General features: G+C 38.7%; 1 protein-coding gene across 5 annotated transcripts in view; it reads left to right on the top strand.

Moving 5' to 3' along the window:
• The window catches only part of LOC133655436 (probable phosphatase phospho1), a 28241-nt gene that overhangs the window by 3136 nt on the left and 741 nt on the right, over nucleotides 1-24364 (top strand). For 2 of the 5 annotated variants that reach the window (XM_062055617.1, XM_062055616.1), the window contains exon 2: nucleotides 5064-8078. In XM_062055617.1, the coding sequence (XP_061911601.1) occupies nucleotides 5079-5825 (747 nt within the window). In that variant the 5' untranslated portion in view covers nucleotides 5064-5078 and the 3' untranslated portion in view covers nucleotides 5826-8078. Of the gene's footprint in view, nucleotides 1-5063; nucleotides 8079-8139; nucleotides 8263-24150; nucleotides 24318-24364 lie in introns of those variants that run through there. The other 3 variants (XR_009826999.1, XR_009826998.1, XR_009827000.1) reach the window with 3 other exon arrangements.

The following is a 24364-nucleotide window of genomic DNA, read 5'->3' as shown; positions in this document are numbered from 1 at the left end:
AAATGGATGGATGGATGATTTGTGGCTTTATTATTTTGCAAAACGGACCAAAATCGCCACAAGATTGATTTTGAAAAAAATATTTTAAAGATTGAAAGTTGCCATCCATCCCACGTGGGTGCTCGGCATTGTCGGGCCCCGAAGCACCCACGGGATCGGCGCCTATGCCCCGGGATGATATTTGATTAGTGTTAGAACCCGGCCCGCAGCCGCCTGCTCCTGTTTTGTTGGCGCTAGGAATTTTCAAAATGGGGTCCCACAGTAAATTTTTGGGGAACCACTTTTTTGTAACCGTTTTGAAAACAAATTATAAATGTATGCATAATACTGTCATATAGACTTCGACTCAGACTTAGACAAACTCCACAAAGGAAATTGTTCCACACAGTAGCTCAGTTACAAAGGATGGTACGGGTAAGGATGGAAAGGATAATGCAGGTATAAAGTAGACAAAAAATGTACCGTAGTAACAAAATAAAATATAACATATGTAATATTTACATATTATATATACAGTATATGATATATACTGATATATTATAATTTTATATAATACATACAATATTTAACAATTACCATATTACAGTATATGTAACAGCTGCAGCATAAAATAGAGAGTAGATCCAGCAGAAAATAGACATTATAAACAAAGAGAGGTAGCTAACATTATCTCACATTCTGTATTGTGTTTTGGAAAAAGGTTGTCATAAACGTTACTTAATTCATGAAAAAAAGAAAACACTTTTTTATGCATATGTAAATGTATTCAGTTATAAACATTCATTCACTTTCTTCTTTCCTTCATTGATCTAAACTTTACCGCTGCCGGTATTTTTTTCTATATTTTTATTGTAATATTTTCAGAATGCGTTTGTTCTATTTTTGCCCAAAGTAAGGCAAAGAAAACAATCTGAAGTTGTCTTAATTTTTTTTGTTTTAATGCCACGATTTAAATAGTCCGGCCCGCGTGTGCACACATTTTCCTCCATGCGGCCCCTGAGCTAAAATGACTTTGACACCCCTGATCTACACTGTTCATTGGCTGCTTGTTGCTAGGTAGAATTGATGGGGCGTAGTCATGTCTGCCCCATTTTGCCAATTAACCACAAGTGAACAAGATTTATAATATCTAACTTGATATTTGTCTAGCTGACAAATCACTTTTTTTCTCATGCTTAATTAGCTGCTTGTTGCTAGGTAGAATTCACACGGCTCAGTCATATCTGCCCCATCGGTCAATTGATTGTTTTTGCTGGACACCTCCTGTGTTTCTTCGGCGGCTTGTTGCTAGGCGGGATTTGTGGGGCTCAGTCATAACTGCCCCATAGGCATGTTAACTATTACAATTGAACTTTATTTTTTCTGTCTAGCTGACAAATATTTTGTTTATCTGGTTTGACATCTCCCGTGTTTCATTGGACGTTTGTTGCTAGGCAGAATTCAAAGGGCTCAATCATAACTGCCCTGCCCAATGGACTTATTTGTTTTTATATTAATATATTTTATATTCATATATTTCATATTATTATATTATAATTCAATATTTTTACTGTGCTTGAAAAGACTTAGACTTAGACAAACTTTATTGATTCACAAGGGAAATTGTTCCCCCCAAAACATATAAGTGATAAAAAAAAGCAAGAAAAGTAGAGAATAATACCAAAAATAAAGTAAAATGAAGGAAATCAAAGGAGCTACTGTGATGTGCTGCCACTCTTTCAGGTGCATTTGATTGATTGATTGAGACTTTTATTAGTAGATTGCACAGTACAGTAGGGCTGGGCGATAAATCGATATCCCTGTAAGACCCAAATATAGAAAAACCCCCCCCAAAATATTTGACCTTTCAGATGTTGTTGTAGGAGGCATTTGATGCAGAAGAAGAGGTAAAAAAAAATGTTTATGTATGTTTTTAGAGAAATGTCTGAACAACTAAGGGTTCATTTGCAGGGTTGTTTGCTTACTTATCCCCATAACGGTATATACCATTAATATTAATCACACATTAGTTATATTTTTATGAAGTCATCTATTACAAATATAAAAAAATATGAAACAAGATAAAACTGTTAAAAAACGCTTTTTCCCCTTCTTTTTTTCTTTTCATGACATTGGTCATGAAGACTTTCATTGGTGGTGAAAGTCCTAAAAACAGTCCCTGTCGTCTGTAAAACAAAGGCGAACATCACACTTTCTGCATTGTGTGTTGGTGTATCCTGTATCGCAGTGTCTGCAGCATCATCATCTCATCCACAGAGTTGTGCTCTTCTGGTACCACCTGCAGGCATTTCTCTCTGAATGAATCAAGCCGGAGTCTGAGTTTCCATAGTTTGTCTTTCTTTTCCGTCTCAGATACTGTCATGTTGTTAACAAAATGTAATGACGTCAACGGGGATTGGAATCTGTTGCGTGGCATCACATCAGCAACAGGTGGTGGACCAATGCTCAGGGTAGACAATAGTGTCTGCCTGGTAAGTCGCTTTGGACAAAAGTGTCCAAATTCCATCAATGTAAATGTAAATGGTTTAATGGCTCTAATTATCATACTAAAAGGAAAACATGCATACCCCCATTACATCCACACATTCAGGAACATTCCTTTCTCCAGAACTGAATTGTCTGTTGATATCCTCTTTGTGGACAAAGTCATGGAATTTTAGGTCAGGCTGATCAATTAACTACATTTTTTAGAGATAAAACTTTTAAATCAGTCACCAGAACACAACACAAGGGTAAAATGTATACTATCCATGTATAGAGAAAATACTTCACCACTGCAACAAGCCAGCATTTTGACTACCACATTCACCAAGTGTTGTATAATTGCAACAATTATATAACAAGCTCTAAATGAAATTTGATGCATCTGTTCCACAATAACTACATATGTACATGCTCTAGACATTGTAATAACAACCAAAAAAAATATAAAAGACATTTTACTTACTTGAATCTGATGAATCCAGTCCAATGAAACAAATAGATGTTGTTAGAAGGAAACCTTGAGAAGTTGTGTGAGTTCATGGCCAGAAGGCGTGACTTATAAACAAATGTACAATCCAATAGCCTTGTGAGACTGAACAATAGGACCCAATGATGTAAATGTGGTAAAAAAAAAATTATATATATAACAGATTGTTTTTTAGGATGGTTAAAGGTAACATTGTAATTTTACAACAAGGGGTGATACATGGATATACTCGATATATCGCGGGTTTGTCTCTGTGTGATATAGAAAATGACGCTGCGGGGCATTAAACTGCATGCGTTTCTCACTCTTTCCTGTCTCTCCTTCTCACAGAGACTTTAAAACAAGCGCACCTTCTTACATACGTCACATACTGTCACGTGAGCAACGTCACAAGCTCCCGCGGAGCAGACAGGTAGCTACATGGTAACGTTAGCTGTGATGCTGACAGCTAACGGTGTGGTTTGAGTGGTAATACGAGAGAAAGAAGGTGCAAATCTGGTAACAAATGGAGGAAGAATTAATTCCCAAGAAAAACAGCGCGGGGTCCATCGTCTGAGGGTGGTTTGGCTTCAAGCGGGAATATGTCTTTACATGTCAACATCTCCGTTCGGTGCCACACCAACTAAATGCCGAAGCAACTATTTCCACATCAACACTGTAGGACATACACTACCGTTCAAAAGTTTGGGGTCACATTGAAATGTCCTTATTTTTGAAGGAAAAGCACTGTACTTTTCAATGAAGATAACTTTAAACTAGTCTTAATTTTAAAGAAATACACTCTATACATTGCTAATGTGGTAAATGACTATTCTAGCTGCAAATGTCTGGTTTTTGGTGCAATATCTACATAGGTGTATAGAGGCCCATTTCCAGCAACTATCACTCCAGTGTTCTAATGGTACAATGTGTTTGCTCATTGGCTCAGAAGGCTAATTGATGATTAGAAAACCCTTGTGCAATCATGTTCACACATCTGAAAACAGTTTAGCTCGTTACAGAAGCTACAAAACTGACCTTCCTTTGAGCAGATTGAGTTTCTGGAGCATCACATTTGTGGGGTCAATTAAACGCTCAAAATGGCCAAAAAAAGAGAACTTTCATCTGAAACTCGACAGTCTATTCTTGTTCTTAGAAATGAAGGCTATTCCACAAAATTGTTTGGGTGACCCCAAACTTTTGAACAGTAGTGTATAGTATTGGATATGCAGCTCATTTTTATGTGACACTTATTGAAGTATCTTGTGTGTCATCATGTACAAAAGTGTGCTTTATTTGTTTTAATTGTAGTGGCGTTCTGTACAAAAAGTGCACTTTAATTTAGTGTTGTTTTGATATGTCATCTTAGTGACATTCACAAAAGTGCACCTATAGCTTGTTTTAAAATGTCTCTGACAATCTTGCACTTTCTGTTTTGGAAATGACATGAATGTTTGTGCCACTGCTTAATAACTGTTTAATAAATACAGTTTTGCTAAATTGACTTAGTTGTGATTTCCCTCTCTGCATGAAAGTTTAAAGTGAGCATATATTAATGCAGTATGAAGAAGAATGTTTTAATGTAGACACATAGAATCATCATACTGCTGTGATTATATGCATCAAGTGTTCATTCAAGGTTAAGGCAAAATATCGAGATATATATCGTGTATCGCGATATGGCCTAAAAATATCGAGATATTAAAAAAAGGCCATATCGCCCAGCCCTACAGTACAGTACATATTCCGTACAATTGACCACTATATGGTAACACCCGAATAAGTTTTTCAACTTGTATAAGTCGGGGTTCACGTTAGTCAATTCATGGTAAGTCGGGGTCCACGACGCATCAAAGCATATGCAGCAATGTAGATCACCATAATTGCTGTTTTTTTCTTTTTGGATACACTACACCTTTTGTTCGCCGCTTGTTGCTAGGCAGAATTCAGAGGGCTCAATCGTAACTGCCCCTTATGCCAATTAACGCCACAATTGAGAACAACCAGAACACCATTGGTCGTATTTTTTACTGGACATTTGATAGGCCAGTTGATGCTAGGCAGAATTAATCACTTTATTCAAACCTTATTTTTCATTCCTTTATGTTTCCAGAGCCTAATTAGGAAGATGACATCCCAGCCACAACAGCGCTACCTGGTCTTGTTCGACTTTGACGAGACCATCGTCAATGAGAACAGCGACGACGCCGTCCTGCAGGCGCTGCCAGACCCGCAGCTTCCCGATTGGCTGAAAAACAGCTACCGCGAGGGCCACTACAACGAGCACATGCAGCAGATTTTGGCCTACATGTACGAGCAGGGCGTCTCCCCCGACGCTATCCAATTGGCGGTGGAAAAGATCCCGCCCACTCCGGGTCTCCTCAACCTGCTGCAGTTCCTGCAGAGCCACCAGCAGGACTTTGAGCTGGCGGTGGTTTCGGACGCCAACATGTACTTCATCGAGACCTGGCTGAAGCAGGCGGGGGTGCGCCACCTCTTCAGGAAGATCTTCACCAACCCGGCCAGCTTTGACGACGACGGCCGCCTGGTGCTGCTGCCTTTCCACGCACACTCGTGCCCCCATTGCCCTGACAACATGTGCAAGCAGGTGATCCTGAGAGAATACCTGACTGTCCGTCAAAAGGAGCGCGGCGGCGCCTCCTTCCAAAGGGTTTTTTACGTTGGAGACGGGGCCAATGACATATGCCCCTCGTTAATCCTGGGGCCCCGGGACACGGCCTTCCCTAGGAAGGACTTCCCCATGCACAGGCTGCTGCTGGAGTCCCAGGGAAGCAAGTTGAAGACCAACATGGTTCCCTGGAGCAGAGGCCAGGACGTAGTGGACTGTTTGAAGAAGATCATGGAGGAAAGATGATGACGGAGGAAAACAGCAATTGTAACAAAAAGGTGCTCACATAAAGTATGTCCATTTTAATCACTGAAACGTATTATATTACTGTTTCACTATTATTATTGCTAATGCTAAGCCAGCAACCATAGTTACTCTTCATTAGGCAACAAAGAGAACTAGCTCCCAGAATATAGTTTTTTTTTAAAAGCATTAAGTGCAGAAAATCAATTATAATATTAGAGTTTAACAGTTCATTTGTTAGCTTGCAGGCTAATTCCGAGTCAGACGACCTGAACATACTGTTTTTTCCCTCATTGGAGAAATGGTTTGATCAAGAGTCACACCACGGGAAAACAATATTTCTTAAAAAAATAGTGAACTGTCCGTTTTTTTGCTAGTAGGCTACTTTCCGGTTTACAGACAATGACCGGACCGGGTCTCTCTGGGGTTGAGGGAATAGCTTTTATTGCGACTCAGGCGACAAAATATAAAATATACAGTATTTTTGCAAAGACAAGTAAGAATATATGAGGCTGGTCAAATTAGCCTTTGTCTGTCCATTCGTTTGCTTGCAAGCTAATTCCTGGTTTACAGACCAGTTTAATTTGTCTTTCTCGGGCAGAGTAGGATTGATTTTATTGTGACTTGGGTGACAAAATTAAAAATATATAGCCTTTATTTTAACAGAATGAAAGAAAAAAATGTGAGTGATTAAATTAGTATTTGTCGGTCCGTTTACTAGCTAACATGCTACTTCTTGGTTTATAGACAATGACAAAACCTATAATTTGTCCTTCTAGTTGGATTGGTTTTATTGTGATTTAGGCGACAAAATTGAAAATATACAGTATTTATTTTAACATACTGTAACTAAATGTCATATGTGACTGAACAAATTAGTATTTGTCCATCCGTTTGCTAGCTAACATGCTACTTCCTGGGTTACAGACATTAACACCTTTTAATTAGCCTTTCTGGGGTAGGGGGAGATTGGTTTTTATTGTAATTTAAGCAACAAAGTAGAAATTGTACAGCATTTATTTTAACAGAAGTTAAAAAAACAATCAATCTAGTATTTGTCTGTTTGTTTGTTAGCTAACATGCTAGTTCCTGTAAGATGCTAGGACCTTTCTATCTGTCTTTCGAGGGTATGGAGTAATCAGTTCCAGCGTGACTTAGGCCACAAAAGGGAAAACCTATATACTATTTTTTCTAACAAAAGTGGAATACATCATGACACATCCAATTAGCCTTTGTCCATCCGCTTGTTAGCGAGCAGGCTAGTTCCGTTAACGTACCGTGTTTGTTTCTGGAGCAGGTTGAACAGTTTTACAGACACAATCCACAATCCAAGAATAATTAGCTGCTTCCTGGTTTGTGGAAAATGACGTTAGATGGACAAGAGCCATACCATTTTTTAAAAATTCTTTAAACAAAAGTGTAAGAATTGTGTCCTTATATTTCTCAGCGAGCATGCTACTTTGTGGATCATGAAAAAATGAGGAACAATCCTAGCATGAACAAACAGCTAATTTTTTTATTTTTTTTTACCAGACCACAAAGCCACACCTACTGATAAAAGCACCAATATGTATTACTGTTGACACACAGGACAACTAGTCGTTTATGTGATTGTAGTGTGATCAATCACCTTGTAGACAATGTCTTTATCTCAGCAAGCTGATCATCATTTAGTATTGAAACAAAGGTGCTTTGTGATCTGAGGACCATTTAAACTCAGGTTCAACGTCCCTTGGTCCCTCCTTCAAGTGCAGCTCAAATGTTGCCTTTGAGTTCAGGTGACAGTCGCACTGATACCTAATCTAAAGCTAATCGAGGACAATACAAGTGTAATCTACACCACACACACACATAAAGGCAACATTAGTGTTTGCACTTTGGCCTCCGGCTCAAACACGTGTGCAGTATTGCTATGATTACTACCAGCAATATATGTGTTTAATGTAGTCTGCAATAGCAAGTATAGTACCCGGTGTCCCTAATAATTTGTCCCCTAGTGTTGAAGATGTGTCCTAATTAATGACAACATTATGTTTTATCACTGTTTATTTGCACATGTGCTGCTCTAGGAGTGATATGTGTAATACAATAAGATCAACCTGTCAATGTGCAATAATGACTGCAATATAATGTATAAGAGGTTTATGGATAAATAAGGGAATATATTTTTCATGACTTTTATTTGCTTTGCTTATTTGTTTTAATGTGAGTGCAATGTCACGGAAATGTGCAACAAGGAATATAAAGCCATCATGTCACCAGCCATGTGTCTATCTGTGCTAATATCGTCAATTGTGTTGTCATTTGTGTCCCTCAGGCTACGTGAAATTAGCGGGATTGTGCACTAACAAATGGTACTTTATGCGGTGACTCTTTCAAAGCCAGAGATGCAGAGGCGTGTGACTCTTGTGGTTTGGACAGATAAGGACAGAAGACCATGGTGAGGCCACGTGATAAAGACAACATGCATGCATGCTCACGTTTTATGTGAATTACGGTAGGCCTATTCAACTGCGGTAGCGTCTTTTGCGGCGGTGCGCTCCTGTCTTGTAGAGGATCTTTGACCAGCATGTTTGCAGCAGATTCCTAAAACAAAAAGCACAGCGCTCCTGTTCTAAGAAGAGAATGTACTTGTGTTATATAGAGGATCTTTGGACCAGAGTGTCTGCATTAGGTCCTCAAAAAAAAGCAAAGTGCCCCTGTCATATCAACAATGTTTTAGTAGTTAATCCCCAGAAATAGCTGCACACTTCTTCAATATAGACAATCTTTGAATACCGTGTTTGCTGCAGATTCCTGAAAAAAACGCAAGTCATATGGAGAATTTACATCTACGGCCGTAAGCAAGACATTCCTTCCATCTTTTACGAGCATTTAAAAAAAAAAAAAAAAGCGCAGAGCACTCCTGTCTTTGGCTATAGGAGATTTTCAACTAACATTTTTGCAGGAGGTCCTTATAAACAACACTCCTGTCAAACATAGAGGATCATCGATTATTGTTTTTGCAAGAAATTCCTAAAAAACAGCATGTACTTTAGTTTTATAGAGGATCTTTGACTACGGTGTTTGCAGTCAGTCCTAAAAAACTGAAAAGTTCCCCTGTAATGTCAAGGGTGTTTCAGCAGTAGGTCCCTAAAAACGGCAGCGCACTCCCTCAATATAGACAACCTTTAAATACAGTTTTTGCAGCGGATTCCTAAAAAAAGGACAGCGCTCCTGTTGTACAGAAGGTTTTTTCACAAGCCGTTTTGCAGTAGGTTTTTAAAAACAGTACACTATTGTCAAACATAGATATTATAGATTATTTAATACTTGTTTTGCAGGAACATTCCTAAAAACAGCATGTATTTGTGTTATATAGAGGATCTTTGGACCAGAGTGTCTGCAGTAGGCCCTTAAAAAAAGCAAAGTGCCCCTGTCATATCAACAATGTTTTAGTAGTTAGTCCCTAGAAATAGCTGCACACTTCTTCAATATAGACAATCTTTGAATACGGTTTTTGCTGCAGATTCCTGAAAACCGTAAGTGCTCCTGTCATATGGAGAATGTACATCTACAGCAAGACATTCCTTCCATCTTTTACAAGCTGTTTATTTATTTTATTTTTTGGCGGTAGTCCAGCAGCATGCCTTTCTGTCAGGTCCTCTTTCCGCCTCCCGAACCGCTTATACCACTACAAAGATCGGATATTCGGGTACAGCCCTAGTAGGGCATTTTTGGGAAAAAAGCGCAGAGCACTCCTGTCTTTGGCTATAGGAGATTTTCAACTGAGATTTTTGCAGGAGGTCCTTATAAACAACACTCCTGTCAAACAGAGGATCATCGAATATTGTTTTTGCAAGAAATTCCTAAAAAACAGCATGTACTTTAGTTTTATAGAGGATCTTTGACTACAGTGTTTGCAGTCAGTCCTAAAAAACTGAAAAGTTCCCCTGTAATGTCAAGGGTCTTTAAGCAGTAGGTCCCTAAAAACAGCAGCGCACTCCCTCAATATAGACAACCTTTAAATACAGTTTTTGCAGCGGATTCCTAAAAAAAAGCACAGCGCTCCTGTTGTACAGAAGGTTTTTTCACAAACCGTTTTGCAGTAGGTTTTTAAAAACAGTACACTATTGTCAAACATAGAGATTATAGATTATTTAATACTTGTTTTGCAGGAACATTCCTAAAAACAGCATGTACTTGTGTTATATAGAGGATCTTTGGACCAGAGTGTCTGCAGTAGGTCCTTAAAAAAAGCAAAGTGCCCCTGTCATATCAACAATGTTTTAGTAGTTAGTCCCTAGAAATAGCTGCACACTTCTTCAATATAGACAATCTTTGAATACCGTTTTTGCTGCAGATTCCTGAAAACCGTAAGTGCTCCTGTCATATGGAGAATTTACATCTACAGCAAGACATTCCTTCCATCTTTTACAAGCTGTTTATTTATTTTATTTTTTGGCGGTAGTCCAGCAGCATGCCTTTCTGTCAGGTCCTCTTTCCGCCTCCCGAACCGCTTATACCACTACAAAGATCGGATATTCGGGTACAGCCCTAGTAGGGCATTTTTGGAAAAAAAGCGCAGAGCACTCCTGTCTTTGGCTATAGGAGATTTTCAACTAAGATTTTTGCAGGAGGTCCTTATAAACAACACTCCTGTCAAACACAGAGGATCATCGAATATTGTTTTTGCAAGAAATTCCTAAAAAACAGCATGTACTTTAGTTTTATAGAGGATCATTGACTACGGTGTTTGCAGTCAGTCCTAAAAAACTGAAAAGTTCCCCTGTTATGTCAAGGGTCTTTAAGCAGTAGGTCCCTAAAAACGGCAGCGCACTCCCTCAATATAGACAACCTTTAAATACAGTTTTTGCAGCGGATTCCTAAAAAAAGCACAGCGCTCCTGTTGTACAGAAGGTTTTTTCACAAGCCGTTTTGCAGTAGGTTTTTAAAAACAGTACACTACTGTCAAACATAGATATTATAGATTATTTAATACTTGTTTTGCAGGAACATTCCTAAAAACAGCATGTACTTGTGTTATATAGAGGATCTTTGGACCAGAGTGTCTGCAGTAGATCCTTAAAAGAAGCAAAGTGCCCCTGTCATATCAACAATGTTTTAGGAGTTAGTCCCTAGGAATAGCTGCACACTTCTTCAATATAGACAATCTTTGAATACCGTTTTTGCTGCAAATTCCTGAAAACCGTAAGTGCTCCTGTCATATGGAGAATGTACATCTACAGCAAGACATTCCTTCCATCTTTTACGAGCTGTTTATTTATTTTATTTTTTGGCGGTAGTCCAGCAGCATGCCTTTCTGTCAGGTCCTCTTTCCGCCTCCCGAACCGCTTATACCACTACAAAGATCGGATATTCGGGTACAGCCCCAGTAGGGCATTTTTGGGAAAAAAAGCGCAGAGCACTCCTGTCTTTGGCTATAGGAGATTTTCAACTAAGATTTTTGCAGGAGGTCCTTATAAACAACACTCCTGTCAAACACAGAGGATCATCGAATATTGTTTTTGCAAGAAATTCCTAAAAAACAGCATGTACTTTAGTTTTATAGAGGATCTTTGACTACAGTGTTTGCAGTAAGTCCTAAAAAACTGAAAAGTTCCCCTGTAATGTCAAGGGTCTTTAAGCAGTAGGTCCCTAAAAACGGCAGCGCACTCCCTCAATATAGACAACCTTTAAATACAGTTTTTGCAGCGGATTCCTAAAAAAAAGCACAGCGCTCCTGTTGTACAGGTTTTTTCACAAGTCGTTTTGCAGTAGGTTTTTAAAAACAGTACACTATTGTCAAACATAGAGATTATAGATTATTTAATACTTGTTTTGCACGAACATTCCTAAAAACAGCATGTACTTGTGTTATATAGAGGATCTTTGGACCAGAGTGTCTGCAGTAGGTCCTTAAAAGAAGCAAAGTGCCCCTGTCATATCAACAATGTTTTAGTAGTTAGTCCCTAGGAATAGCTGCACACTTCTTCAATATAGACAATCTTTGAATACCGTTTTTGCTGCAGATTCCTGAAAACCGTAAGTGCTCCTGTCATATGGAGAATTTACATCTACAGCAAGACATTCCTTCCATCTTTTACAAGCTGTTTATTTATTTTATTTTTTGGCGGTAGTCCAGCAGCATGCCTTTCTGTCAGGTCCTCTTTCCGCCTCCCGAACCGCTTATACCACTACAAAGATCGGATATTCGGGTACAGACCTAGTAGGGCATTTTTGGAAAAAAAGCGCAGAGCACTCCTGTCTTTGGCTATAGGAGATTTTCAACTAAGATTTTTGCAGGAGGTCCTTATAAACAACACTCCTGTCAAACACAGAGGATCATCGAATATTGTTTTTGCAAGAAATTCCTAAAAAACAGCATGTACTTTAGTTTTATAGAGGATCTTTGACTACGGTGTTTGCAGTCAGTCCTAAAAAACGGAAAAGTTCCCCTGTTATGTCAAGGGTCTTTAAGCAGTAGGTCCTTAAAAACGTCAGCGCACTCCCTCAATATCGACAACCTTTAAATACAGTTTTTGCAGCGGATTCCTAAAAAAAGCACAGCGCTCCTGTTGTACAGAAGGTTTTTTCACAAGTCGTTTTGCAGTAGGTTTTTAAAAACAGTACACTATTGTCAAACATAGATATTATAGATTATTTAATACTTGTTTTGCAGGAACATTCCTAAAAACAGCATGTATTTGTGTTATATAGAGGATCTTTGGACCAGAGTGTCTGCAGTAGGTCCTCAAAAAAAGCAAAGTGCCCCTGTCATATCAACAATGTTTTAGTAGTTAGTCCCTAGGAATAGCTGCACACTTCTTCAATATAGACAATCTTTGAATACCGTTTTTGCTGCAGATTCCTGAAAACCGTAAGTGCTCCTGTCATATGGAGAATTTACATCTACAGCAAGACATTCCTTCCATCTTTTATGAGCATTTTTGCTGGGGGTCCCTATAAACAACACTCCTGTCAAACATAGAGGATCATCGAATATTGTTTTTGCAAGAAATTCCTAAAAACAGCATGTACTTGTGTTTTATAGAGGATCTTTGACTACAGTGTTTGCAGTAAGTCCTGAAAAACAGAAAACTTCCCCTGTTATGTCAAGGGTCTTTCAGCAGCTGGTCCCTAAAAACGGCAGCGCACTCCCTCAATATAGACAACCTTTAAATACAGTTTTTGCTGCAGATTTCTAAAAACGGTATGTACTCCTATACAGACCAGGGGTTCTCAAACCTTTTGCACCATAGAAAAAAATTGGCTCTCCAAGTACCACCAAAATGACCAACATTATAATACAATAGCATAGCAGGCCTAAATATTCATTAAAAACAAGGCAAAGGTTTTATTTAACAAATATATTTAATATTTTTGGTCACCGTAACATTACACACAGTTTGAACAGTAACACTGTGTTTAGAAATGTGTTAAGTGATTCTTTGGTGTACCACTAGATGGAGCCCATGTGATATAGACAATGTTAAAATACAGTTTTTGCTGCAGATTTCTAAAAACAAGTATTCCTGTCATATGGAGAATGTATGTCTGCAGCTATGCAATAGTTCCATATAGACAATCTGTGGCGAGCATTTTTGCAGCATATTCCAAAAAACAGCAGCGCACTCCTGTCTTAGGCTATAGGGGACTTTCAACTAGCATTTTGTAGGAGGTCTATCAAAAAAACACTCCTGTCAAACACAGATGATTATTTGATACTGTTTCTAAAATGTCAAAAAACATCATTTACTTGTGTGTTATATAGAGGATCTTTGACTAGTGTATATTCTGTAGGTCCTTAAAAACATCAAAGTGCCCCTGTTATATCAAGGATCTTTTAGAAATAGGTCCCTAAAAACGGCAGCGCACTCCTTTAATAAAGACAATCTTTAAGTACAGTTTTTGCTGCAGATTCCTAAAAACAGCAAGTACTCATTCAATGAAGACAATCTTTGAATACCGTTTTTGCCGTAGATTCCTAAATATAGTACTCCTGTCATACGGAGAATTTACTGTACGTCTGCAGCAATGCATTCCTTCTATATAGACAATCTTTGACGAGCGTCTTTGCATATCCCAAAAAACAGCAGCACACTCCTGTCTTAGGCTATCGGGGACTTTCAGCCAGCATTTTTGCAGGAGGTCCTTAAAAACAACACTCCCGTCAAACGAAAATTATTATTTGATACTGTTTTTGCTGCAGATTCCTAAAAACAGCAAGTACTCTTGTCATATGAAAAATTGACGCCTATAGTAGCGCACTCTTTCCATATACAGTATGTTGTTGATGTTTTGACAAGGATTTTTGCAGCAGATTCTCGTTCATGCAATAGGTCCTTAAAAAACACACTCGTGTCAAGCATATATTGTTTTTGCATGAGATTCCTAAAAACAGCAAGTACTTGTGTTATATGGAGGCTCTTTGACTCCAGTGTTGGAATCATACATGTCTTGTTGAACATGACATGTGTCTCAGCAAGTTTCTTCATAACGGCGGCGCCCTTCCTCCTGTAAAAGGTTTAACAGTCTGGGCATGTACAACATTGGTCCAGCTTTCCCAGGAATGTGGACTATTGGTTTAGGTGTGATCCTCCAAAATTCCTCCTTGGTCTGAAAAAACAACAACACAAGAAAGATGGAATAACATGAGGAACAAAAAACAAAGAATTACATTAAAAAAACAACAGACAAGTCTAACAAACTCAATTCTGGTACTCTTGCTTGATCGACACTAACGCGGGAGTTCAAATACCTCCATCAGGTAAAAATACAATTTAATCCCACCACACCTTAGTACTCAGATGGGTTTAGCATTCATTAAAAGGCTTATATGCATAGTGTACATTTTTCCACAGGTAACCACAAGTTTGTCTTTTATCATCACGAGCTTTATTATATTACAAATACGTCATCTTTAACTGACTCTTTTCAGTCAAAAGCAAGTAAATTGTGTGTCATCTTCATGAACACATTTGTTGAGCCACTTACGTATAACTAATCAAGAAATAAAATCAAAAATTACTCTTGTTTTAACAACAATATGTTTTATTTGTAAAAAGCACTTTACATTGAGCAAACAACCTCAAAGTGCTACAGTGTATTAAAAATAATAAAAATAAATAAAAACAGCCTAATAGCTAGAACTAGTATGCATATATCTATAAAAAGGCTTTTTTTTTTTTTTAAAGAAGCGTTATTAAGCCTTTTTTAAAAGCATCCACAGTCTGGGGTGCCCTCAGGTGGTCAGGGAGAGCGTTCCACAGACTGGGAGCGGCGGAGCAGGAAGCCCGGTCTCCCATAGTTCGTAGCTTTGTCCTCGGAGGTTGGAGGAGGTTAGCCTGTCCGGAGCGGAGGTGTCGTGTGGAGGATTTGGGGGTGAGTAGTTCTTTGAGGTAGAGGGGGGCATTTCCATGGAGGCACTGGTGAGTTAGTAGGGAGACTTTGTATTCCATCCTGAGTGGAACAGGAATCCAGTGAAGGGATTTGAGAATTGGTCTGATATGGTCGTATTTCCGCACTCTCATCAGGATCCTAGCAGCACTAACAAATGTCGATTAATTCAAAATTTGATGTATTCATGTCAAGAGACAAATTTAATGTTTTATTGTTATTATCACATACTTTATTATGTTACAATTACATATTCTTAGATTGACTTGTTTCAGTGTGTAGAGCAGGGATGTCAAAGTCAAGGCCTGCTGGCCAGATCCGGCCCGCGAATGAATGATCCGTGGCCCCCGGGATGATATTTGATTAGTATTAGAACCGGCCCGCAGGCCACAGCCGCCTGCTGCTGTTTTGCACGCACCGATACTCCATCAGTGTTGGCGCTAGGAATTTTCAAAATGGGGTCCCAGGGACCCCATCAAGTCATAAAAATGGGGTCCCACAGTAAATTTTTGGGGTACCACTTTTTTGTAACTGTTTTGAAAACAAATGATAAATATACGCATTATCCTGGTTGATTCTATATTGTGTTTTGGAAAAAGGTTGTCATGAACGTTAATTCGTTGAAAAAAAAAATACAAAACACATTTTTATGCATATGTTAATGTATTCCGTTATAAACATTAATTCACTTTCTTCTTTTATTTCATGGATTTAAGCTTTACCGCTGCCGGTATTTTTTTCTATATTTTTATTGTAATATTTTCAGAACGTGTTTATTCTATTTTTGGCCAAAGTAAGACAAAGAAAACAATCTGAAGTTGTCTTTATTTTTTAGTTGTAATGCCATGATTTTAATAGTCCGGCCCACGTGTGCACAGATTTTCCTCCATGCGGCCTCTGAGCTAAAATGAATTTTACGCCCCTGGTGTAGAGGATCTTTGACTAGAGTGTTTGCAGTGGATCCTTAAAAACAGCAAAAAGCCCCTGTCATGTCAAGGATTTTTGAGCTAAAAACCGCAGCGCAGTCCTTCAATATACACCAGTGATTCTCAAACTGTGTTACGCGTACCACTAGTGGTAGTAGTTTGGTTCCATCTAGGTACGCCAAAGAATCACTCCACTAAGTATTCAAACACAGTGTGACTGTTCAAACTGTGTGTAATGTTGAAGTGGCCAAAAGTATTAAATATACTTGTTAAATAAAAACTTGTAATGAATATTTTGGCCTACTACGCTACTGTTTTTTAATGTTGGTTATTATGGTGGTACTTGGAGAGCCAAGTGTTTTCTGAGGTGGTACTTGGTGAAAAAAGTTTTAAAAAACACTGGTATAGACAATCTTTGAATACTGTTTTTGCTGCAGATTCCAAAAAATAAGCAAGAATTGATAAGATTTTTACAATTCCGATTCCACTTTCAACTGGTTTCGGTTTTTATCGATTTTTTTTACCGATTCTCATTTGGATAAAAGATTAGCAAACACGTTGATTAGTATCAACTTTGTTTAATTTAGGGAAAAAAATGAGTACAAACACAACAGTGAGCTCTTGAAAGAAACACAACCTCGATGGGGTGCCAGAAAAAAAGATTTTGTTTTAAAAAGAACTATAATATATTAATTTAAAAAAAAATCTAATATACAACATAAATTGTTCTGTGACAAATGAAAATTTCACAAAAATGTTAAACCCGTATTTCCTTGAATAGCCGCAGGGGCGCTAATTAATTTAAAACCTCCCGTCACTCCGGCGTTTACCGGAAGCCGGCGGGATGGCCGTGCATGCGGTAATTATTTTAAAACCTCTTCTCACTCCGGCGTTTACCAAAAGGAATGCGGTAAATTTAGGCGTGCGCGTTGAGTGTGATGTAAGCATACCATCATGAAAAGCACATTTAATAAAAAAAAAACGTTATTATGGTCTTACCTGCACTTATAAATGGAGTCCATTTGCAGCTCCTTCTGACCAAAAGCCTCGATAACTTGTTTATAGAAGTCTTCCTTATTTTCTTTCTTCAGTTTTAAAAGTCTCTCTGTCTCGATGGAGATATTCCTTTAATTATTACCTCCTGCTTCCATTGAAAGTCCAGTTTAGAAAACTGTTTTATTTTAGATACCGGTATGTAATCCTCCATGTTAAAAAAAAAAATCTCTTGCTGCGTGTAGTCACTTCTTCTGCAGTACCGGAAGTCGCAAGAAGGATCACTAGCGCGGTAGCGCCTTCTACCACCAGGAGGCGGGAGTCATTTAATGACTTATACAGTATTTGACACACGCAGCTACGGTATATTAATAAAACATAGCTGCTTACTGTTCTTTTTAGCATACTTTAATCGGTATTCAATAGCTTGGACCTTAAATCCTACTGAATAGCTCTTTATCTTTTTTCCTTTGTGCGATTGCAAACTACTGAAAGCAGCTTCCTCCATTTTGAAAATGAGGACAGGTAAAGCGTCACTCGTGACGTAACGAATTTGACCCGGTGGAAGTTCTAGCCATATGCTAAATATTTTGCGAAACGAGTTTGACCCGGCGAAAATTATAGACATGCGATAATAAAATTAATATTTTGCGAAACGAATTTGATCCGGCGTGCATGCGTTAATTATTTTGAGAAACGAGTTTGACCCGGCAGTAATTCTAGACGTGCGAATACTATATTCCCTGCGCCAATTCAAGGAAATACGGTAACATTTTTAACATTTTTCAAATACAAAAATTAAAAGTTATTTTTTTTTAAATGTATATACATTGTATATGCTGATAAGATAGACTTTATTCATCCCACAACGGGTAAACTACGTGGTTGCAGTGCAGATACAAAAAGTCCAGAAAAAAACAAGGTAAGGCACATTAGCAATGTCTACAGTCGAACGTCTGATAATCACAGCTGCACTACAGTGGGTAGAAGAGTCACAGCTTAAAAAGGTTGTGGTCTGCTCCAATTCAAGTTCAGCATTCATCTCTATTTAATATTTTAGGTCGCAAAGCCGACAAGATATAGTTAATGAAATATATGAAATACTGCTCAGGCTTGAGAGGGTGAATACCAGCGTAAGGTTCCTATGGGTTTCGGCTCGCAGGCATGTGAATTGGCAAATCAGCTGGCAAAACAGACACTAACGCTAGAGCAGCTCAGAGAGGTACCTCTTTGTAAGGCAGAGGCAAAATCCTTAATTAAACGACATCTTTTGAAAGTGTGGCAATCACACTGGGACATGAATACAACAGGAAGACACTAATATGCAATACAGAACACAGTAGAAGCGGGAAGAACTGTAAGGGGAAACACAAAAGAGGAAGGAACCATATCACGCATTCGATTAAGACACCTCAGACTAAATAAGATGTTGCAACTTATAAACAAACACTAATGAGGTAGAGTCAGTGGAACATGCAATCATCCGTTGTCATACAGTCGAGAAAGGAGAAAACTTAGAGAGGAAGTTAGAAGACATGGTACTCAGCAGCAACTAAAACATTTTAGTGACGTTTCTAGAAGAGATTAGTTCATGGAATATAATTTAGTAGAGATGTATCTGCAGCCCGATATTATCGGCCGATAAATGCTTTAAAATGTGTTATCGGAAATTATCGGTATCTGTTTCAAAAAGTAAAATTTATGACTTTAAAACGCCGCTGTATGGTGTGGTACATGGATGTAGGGAGAAGTACAGAGCACCAATAAACCTTAAAGCCACTGCCTTTGCGTGCCGGCCCAGTCACATAATATCTACGGCTTTTCACACACACAAGTGAATGCAATGCATACTTGGTCAACAGCCATACAGGTCACACTGAGGGTGGCCGTATAAACAACTTTACCACTGTTACAAATATGCGCCACACTGTGAACCCACACCAAACAAGAGTGACAAACACATTTCGAGAGAATATCCGTACCGTAACACAACATTAACACAACAGAACAAATACCCAGAAACCCTTGCAGCACTAACTCTTCCGGGACGCTACAATATACACCCCCCGCTACCCCCTACCCCCCCTCCCACCTCAACCCCCAACCCTGCCCACCTCAACCTCCTCATGCTCTCTCAGGGAGAGCATGTCCCAAATTCCAAGCTGCTGTTTTGAGGCATGTTAAAAAAAATAATGCACTTTGTGACTTCAATAATAAATATGGCAGTGCCATGTTGGCATTTTTTTCCATAACTTGAGTTGATTTTATTTTGGAAAACCTTGTTACATTGTTTAATGCATCCAGCGGGGCATTACAACAAAATTAGGCATAATAATGTGTTAATTCCAGACTGTATATATCGGTATCGGTTGATATTGGAATCGGTAATTAAGAGTTGGACAATATCGGAATATCGGATATCGGCAAAAAAGCCATAATCGGACATCTCTGTAATTTAGTATGCGAAGATATGTATATGAGGCAGGGACAAAGGAGGGAACTCTGGTTCACACTCCAATACAGTAGGTGGCGGTAATGAACCTTTAACATTGAGTTAAATAAAACATAAAACAACAAGAAGAAGACTAGTTTTTGAAACCAGCGGCGCCACCTCTACACGCAGCTACAAACGTAAAACACAAAGAAAAACAAAAAAATTAGCAATAGATAATACATATTGCGCACATATTGCATCATGCATAGACAAACAACAAAACAAAACAACAGAAACACCATTTCAACATCCACATACATCGTGGTGGCCTCTGCAGTGCTCCACGCCAACGTCTGCCTGGGCGTGGGGGGCAGCACGGCCAGAGACAAGGAACAGGCCCAACAAAGCAACTAAGAGACTAGGCTTCATACTAGCTCTTGGCCAATGTCCGGTCTGCACGGATGAGCGAGAATCCGTCCGAGCAGACCGAGGTGTCCGACACACGCTCATTCAGCCAGCGCTCCGTGAAGCTCGTACATCGGGATGTACGAGGATCTCTTCCTTCGTATCTCCTCTGGTCTCTCCGCGTGGACTCAGGTGTGGCATAGAGCCAGCAGTTGGCAGTAGGGCTGGGCCATATGGCCTTTTTTTAATATCTCAATATTTTTAGGCCATGTCACGATACAAGATATATATCTCGATATTTTGCCTTAGCCTTGAATGAACACTTGATGCCTATAATCACAGTAGTATGATGATTCTATGTGTCTACATTAAAACATTCTTGTTCATACTGCATTAATATATGCTTATTTTAAACTTTCATGCAGAGAGGGAAATCACAACTAAGTCAATTTAGCAAAACTATTTATTAAACAGTTATTAAGCAGTGGCACAAACATTCATGTCATTTCCAAAACAGAAAGTGCAAGATTGTCAGAGACATTTTAAAACAAGCTACGAGTGCACTTTTGTGCATGATGTCACTAAGATGACATATCAAAACAACACTAAATTAAAGTGCACTTTTTGTACAGAACGCCACTACAATTAAAACAAATAAAGCGCACTTTTGTACATGATGACACACAAGATATTTCAATAACTGCCAAATAAAAATGAGCTGCATAATATCAATCAATCAATCAATCAATGTTTATTTATATAGCCCTAAATCACAAGTGTCTCAATAGGAAATCAAATAGTGTATGTCCTTCGCTATGTGGTAGGTTCCTGCGGACGTTATCTCCTGCTGTTGTTGACTATTTTTTTCCATACGGTGTTGATGTGGAAATGGTTGCCTCTGCATTTTGTTGGTGTGGCACAGAACGGAGATGTTGACATGCGGAGTTTCAAGCACTCCTCATTCTCTAGCGGGTGACTTTTCAAATGATGCTACATATTAGCAGTAATGCTACTTTTTGTAGCAACGCTTTTGCCGCACACTTGACAAATTACGGTTGTCTGTTCGACATACTCCCGTTTGAAGCCAAACCACCGCCAGGCGATGGACCCGGTGCTGTTTTTCTTGGGAATTAATTCTTCCTTCATTTGTTACCAGATTCGCACCTTCTTTCTCTCGTATTACCACTCGCACCACAGCTAACATTACCCATGCCGCTACCTCTCTGCTCCGCGAGGGCGTATACGTATTTGACGTATGTAAGAAGGTGCGCTTGTTTTATTGAGGAGGAGAGACAAGAAAGAGTGAGAAACGCATGTAGTGTAATTTCCGCAGCTAAAAACACCTGCGTGAGAACGTATACTCGAATATCACAATATAGTCATTTTCTATATCGCACAGAGACAAACCCGCGATATATCGAGTACATCGATATATCGCCCAGCCCTAGTTGGCAGATCCAAAAGTTCACAAAAAAAGCACCGAAAAGCAGCGCAGAAGTCAATAAAGTGCCACCCCTTGTTGCACACTCCTGAAAGGGCCCGAGCCAAAAGGCAAAAAACATACAAAGACAAAAGAATACACAAGAGCACACAGCTTCTGCAACCAGCAGCCACTACATCTTGGAAAAACTCTACACTGTGCAGTTGTTTTACATTAACCATTTTTTAGCAAAAACTTCAACATATCTGCTTTCTTAGGAAGCATACGCGATAGTCCTGACTAATCATGGTATCTCCAGCTGTGGAGAACTGTCCGTTTTGTCTAAGTTAGACAGGAAGGAGGCGTGCAAACTGCCGGCCAGACGCCATCTTGTCATGTGATGCATGACAACAAACCAATATTTATAGAGTATTCATTTTTGGTTGAATAGATACCGTATTTTTCGGATTATAAATCGCTCCGGAGTATAAATCGCACCGGCCGAAAATGCATAATAAAAAAGGAAAAAAACATATATAAATCGCACTAGAGTATAAGTCGCATTTTTTGGGGAAATTTATTTGATAAAATCCAACACCAAGAATAGACATTTGAAAGGCAATTTAAAATAAATAAATAATAGTGAACAACAGGCTGAATAAGTGTACGTTATATGACGCATAAATAACCAACTGAGAACGTGTGTGACGATTGCTGACATACGCCTAGTCTCTTACGTGATTGAGATAAATAATATTATTTGATATTTTACGGTAATGTGTTAATAATTTCACACATAAATCGCTCCTGAGTATAAATCGCACCCCCGCCCAAACTATGAAAAAAACTGCGATTTATAATCCGAAAAATATGGTAAAGTAATTGGGTGGTTGTTGTTTATTTCAACTCATATAATAATAATAATAAGCTATTGTTAGAAGAATATGGCACTGCGGTCTGATCTTTGACCAGAGGAGGGCGCTAAAGCAACGCATTGACTGAGCCAGCATTGTAGGCCTTTCTGGCTTTAAAGCAGTGGCCACGCCCCCATCAAGGTACATCATTATGTTAACGCGCCCCCTGGAGTTAATGTTTATTTTCTTATCTGTATGTGTCAAGATAAGGGTGTCAAGATAAGGAGAAGGACTGCTTTAAAGGAACATACAATGGAGAGTATTTTTTATGCAACCCAACAGAGAAAAAAAATGCAAAGGAGTGGACTTGCAACCCCCAGTTTGTTTTTTTCAATGTTTCGTAACCATGTGAGTCGCTGTTGAACCTCATGAATTTAAAAAAGAAGTCTGATTTATGACCACAAGAGGTCATTAAAACACATCTACAGGGGTCTCTTGAGCTGACATGACATAGCACTGACCACAAGAGGTCGCTAAAAACACATCTTCAGGGCCTCTTGAGCTGACATGACATAGCACTGACCACAAGAGGTCGCTAAAAACACATCTTCAGGGCCTCTTGAGGTGACATGACATAGCATTGATCACAAGAGATCACCAAAACACATCTAAAGGTGTCTCTTGAGCTGACATGACATGTTGAGTCCTCCTTCCTGCCTTATGTCATCTACAATCAAAACAATGGGCACTGCTTAAGGCATGTGTTAAAATATATGTGTGTGTAGGGGCGGGGGGGTCCTTTTTAGTCATTCCCTCATGCATAATCTGGAGTGAATTGATGTTAAGTCAGCCAAAAAGTAATTTTTGTGTTGACGCTTGCACAAATATAACTCGACCTTTGTCGTGCTTATACATTGCTTATGTAGATGTGGGAGAATTTTCAGTGGGGTTTTTTTTAATGCATTTTTTTCAAAATATGTCTTGTAGTATTTTTATGTTGTTTCCAGTGTTTTTGAAAATGTTCAATGGAAAGTGCCCAAATGTTCCTTTTTTTCCCCACTAGTTCTGAAAAGTTTCGGATAATTTTGTAAAACAATTTAACATTTTTCACTTTTTTACTTGTTATATTATAGTTTAGTTTAGTCTTTATTTGAAGGGACAATGTACAGAAACATTAAGCTCAAAGACAGATATGTTCTGTACCAGATTATAGCTAAATAGCTAATTTCCATCTGCAGTCCCTGGCTACCTAAATTAAAGGGATACAATATAGGCTGCGTCTGCAACGCTGGAGGGTCGATGCCTTGTTTATTTAGTTTATTACAAAAAAACATCACACAATCACAAAACAAAAGATTACAATGCAGTATAACATGATCAATAATACAATTTTGTAATACAAAAATAGCAACAACAACAAAAACCAGAACTTTGAGTTTACATAATAATGTTCATACCAAAGATAAGAAGAGCAATGTAAAAATAGATACATATTTTTGTAAAAATAAAACAAAAAATGGCCTATAATATACACATTAGTGTACCAAAGACAAACAATAGGTGACCATCCATCCATCAATCCATCCATTTTCTACCGCTCGTCCCATAATGAATAAAATATGACATAAAGTACATACAAAATCAAGATAAAATCAATATAAAAACAATAACCAGAAACAAGAATGAATTTAGGCAAAAAAAAAGGTCAAAAGAAGATAAATGAACCAGTCATGACATTAGGTACGATCTAGAATAATCTCTTTCCACAATACTTTCCGCATTGGCCGAGGTCTAACTGTGGTCATCGCTGAGTGACTCGGTCACATCGTCCTTGTCGCATTGTCGTCTCCTAATGAACGTCACTGCTGAGACGCTGAGTGTGCTGGCCTTCTCTCACTTTTTGTTTGTTACTTATTAGGACGGAATGCAACACAGAGCGACATGATGCAGCCTTTTATTTGAACGCTATTGACAGTTCAATAGGCTCAAGAACAATTCTGATTGACCTCCAGCTGGAAGTGAATGGACAGGAAATCCAGTTAGCATAACTGGAGAGTGATGACAAATTGAATGACACCACTCCATGTCAGTATCAATAAAGCCTCCCATCCATAATAACAAGAGACAAATAC

Source organism: Entelurus aequoreus, linkage group LG08 (assembly GCF_033978785.1).
Source record: "Entelurus aequoreus isolate RoL-2023_Sb linkage group LG08, RoL_Eaeq_v1.1, whole genome shotgun sequence".
In the NCBI taxonomy this organism is placed as follows: domain Eukaryota; kingdom Metazoa; phylum Chordata; class Actinopteri; order Syngnathiformes; family Syngnathidae; genus Entelurus; species Entelurus aequoreus.
Note: the sequence above shows the minus strand (reverse complement) of the source record. Positions and strands in the feature narration are given on the sequence as shown.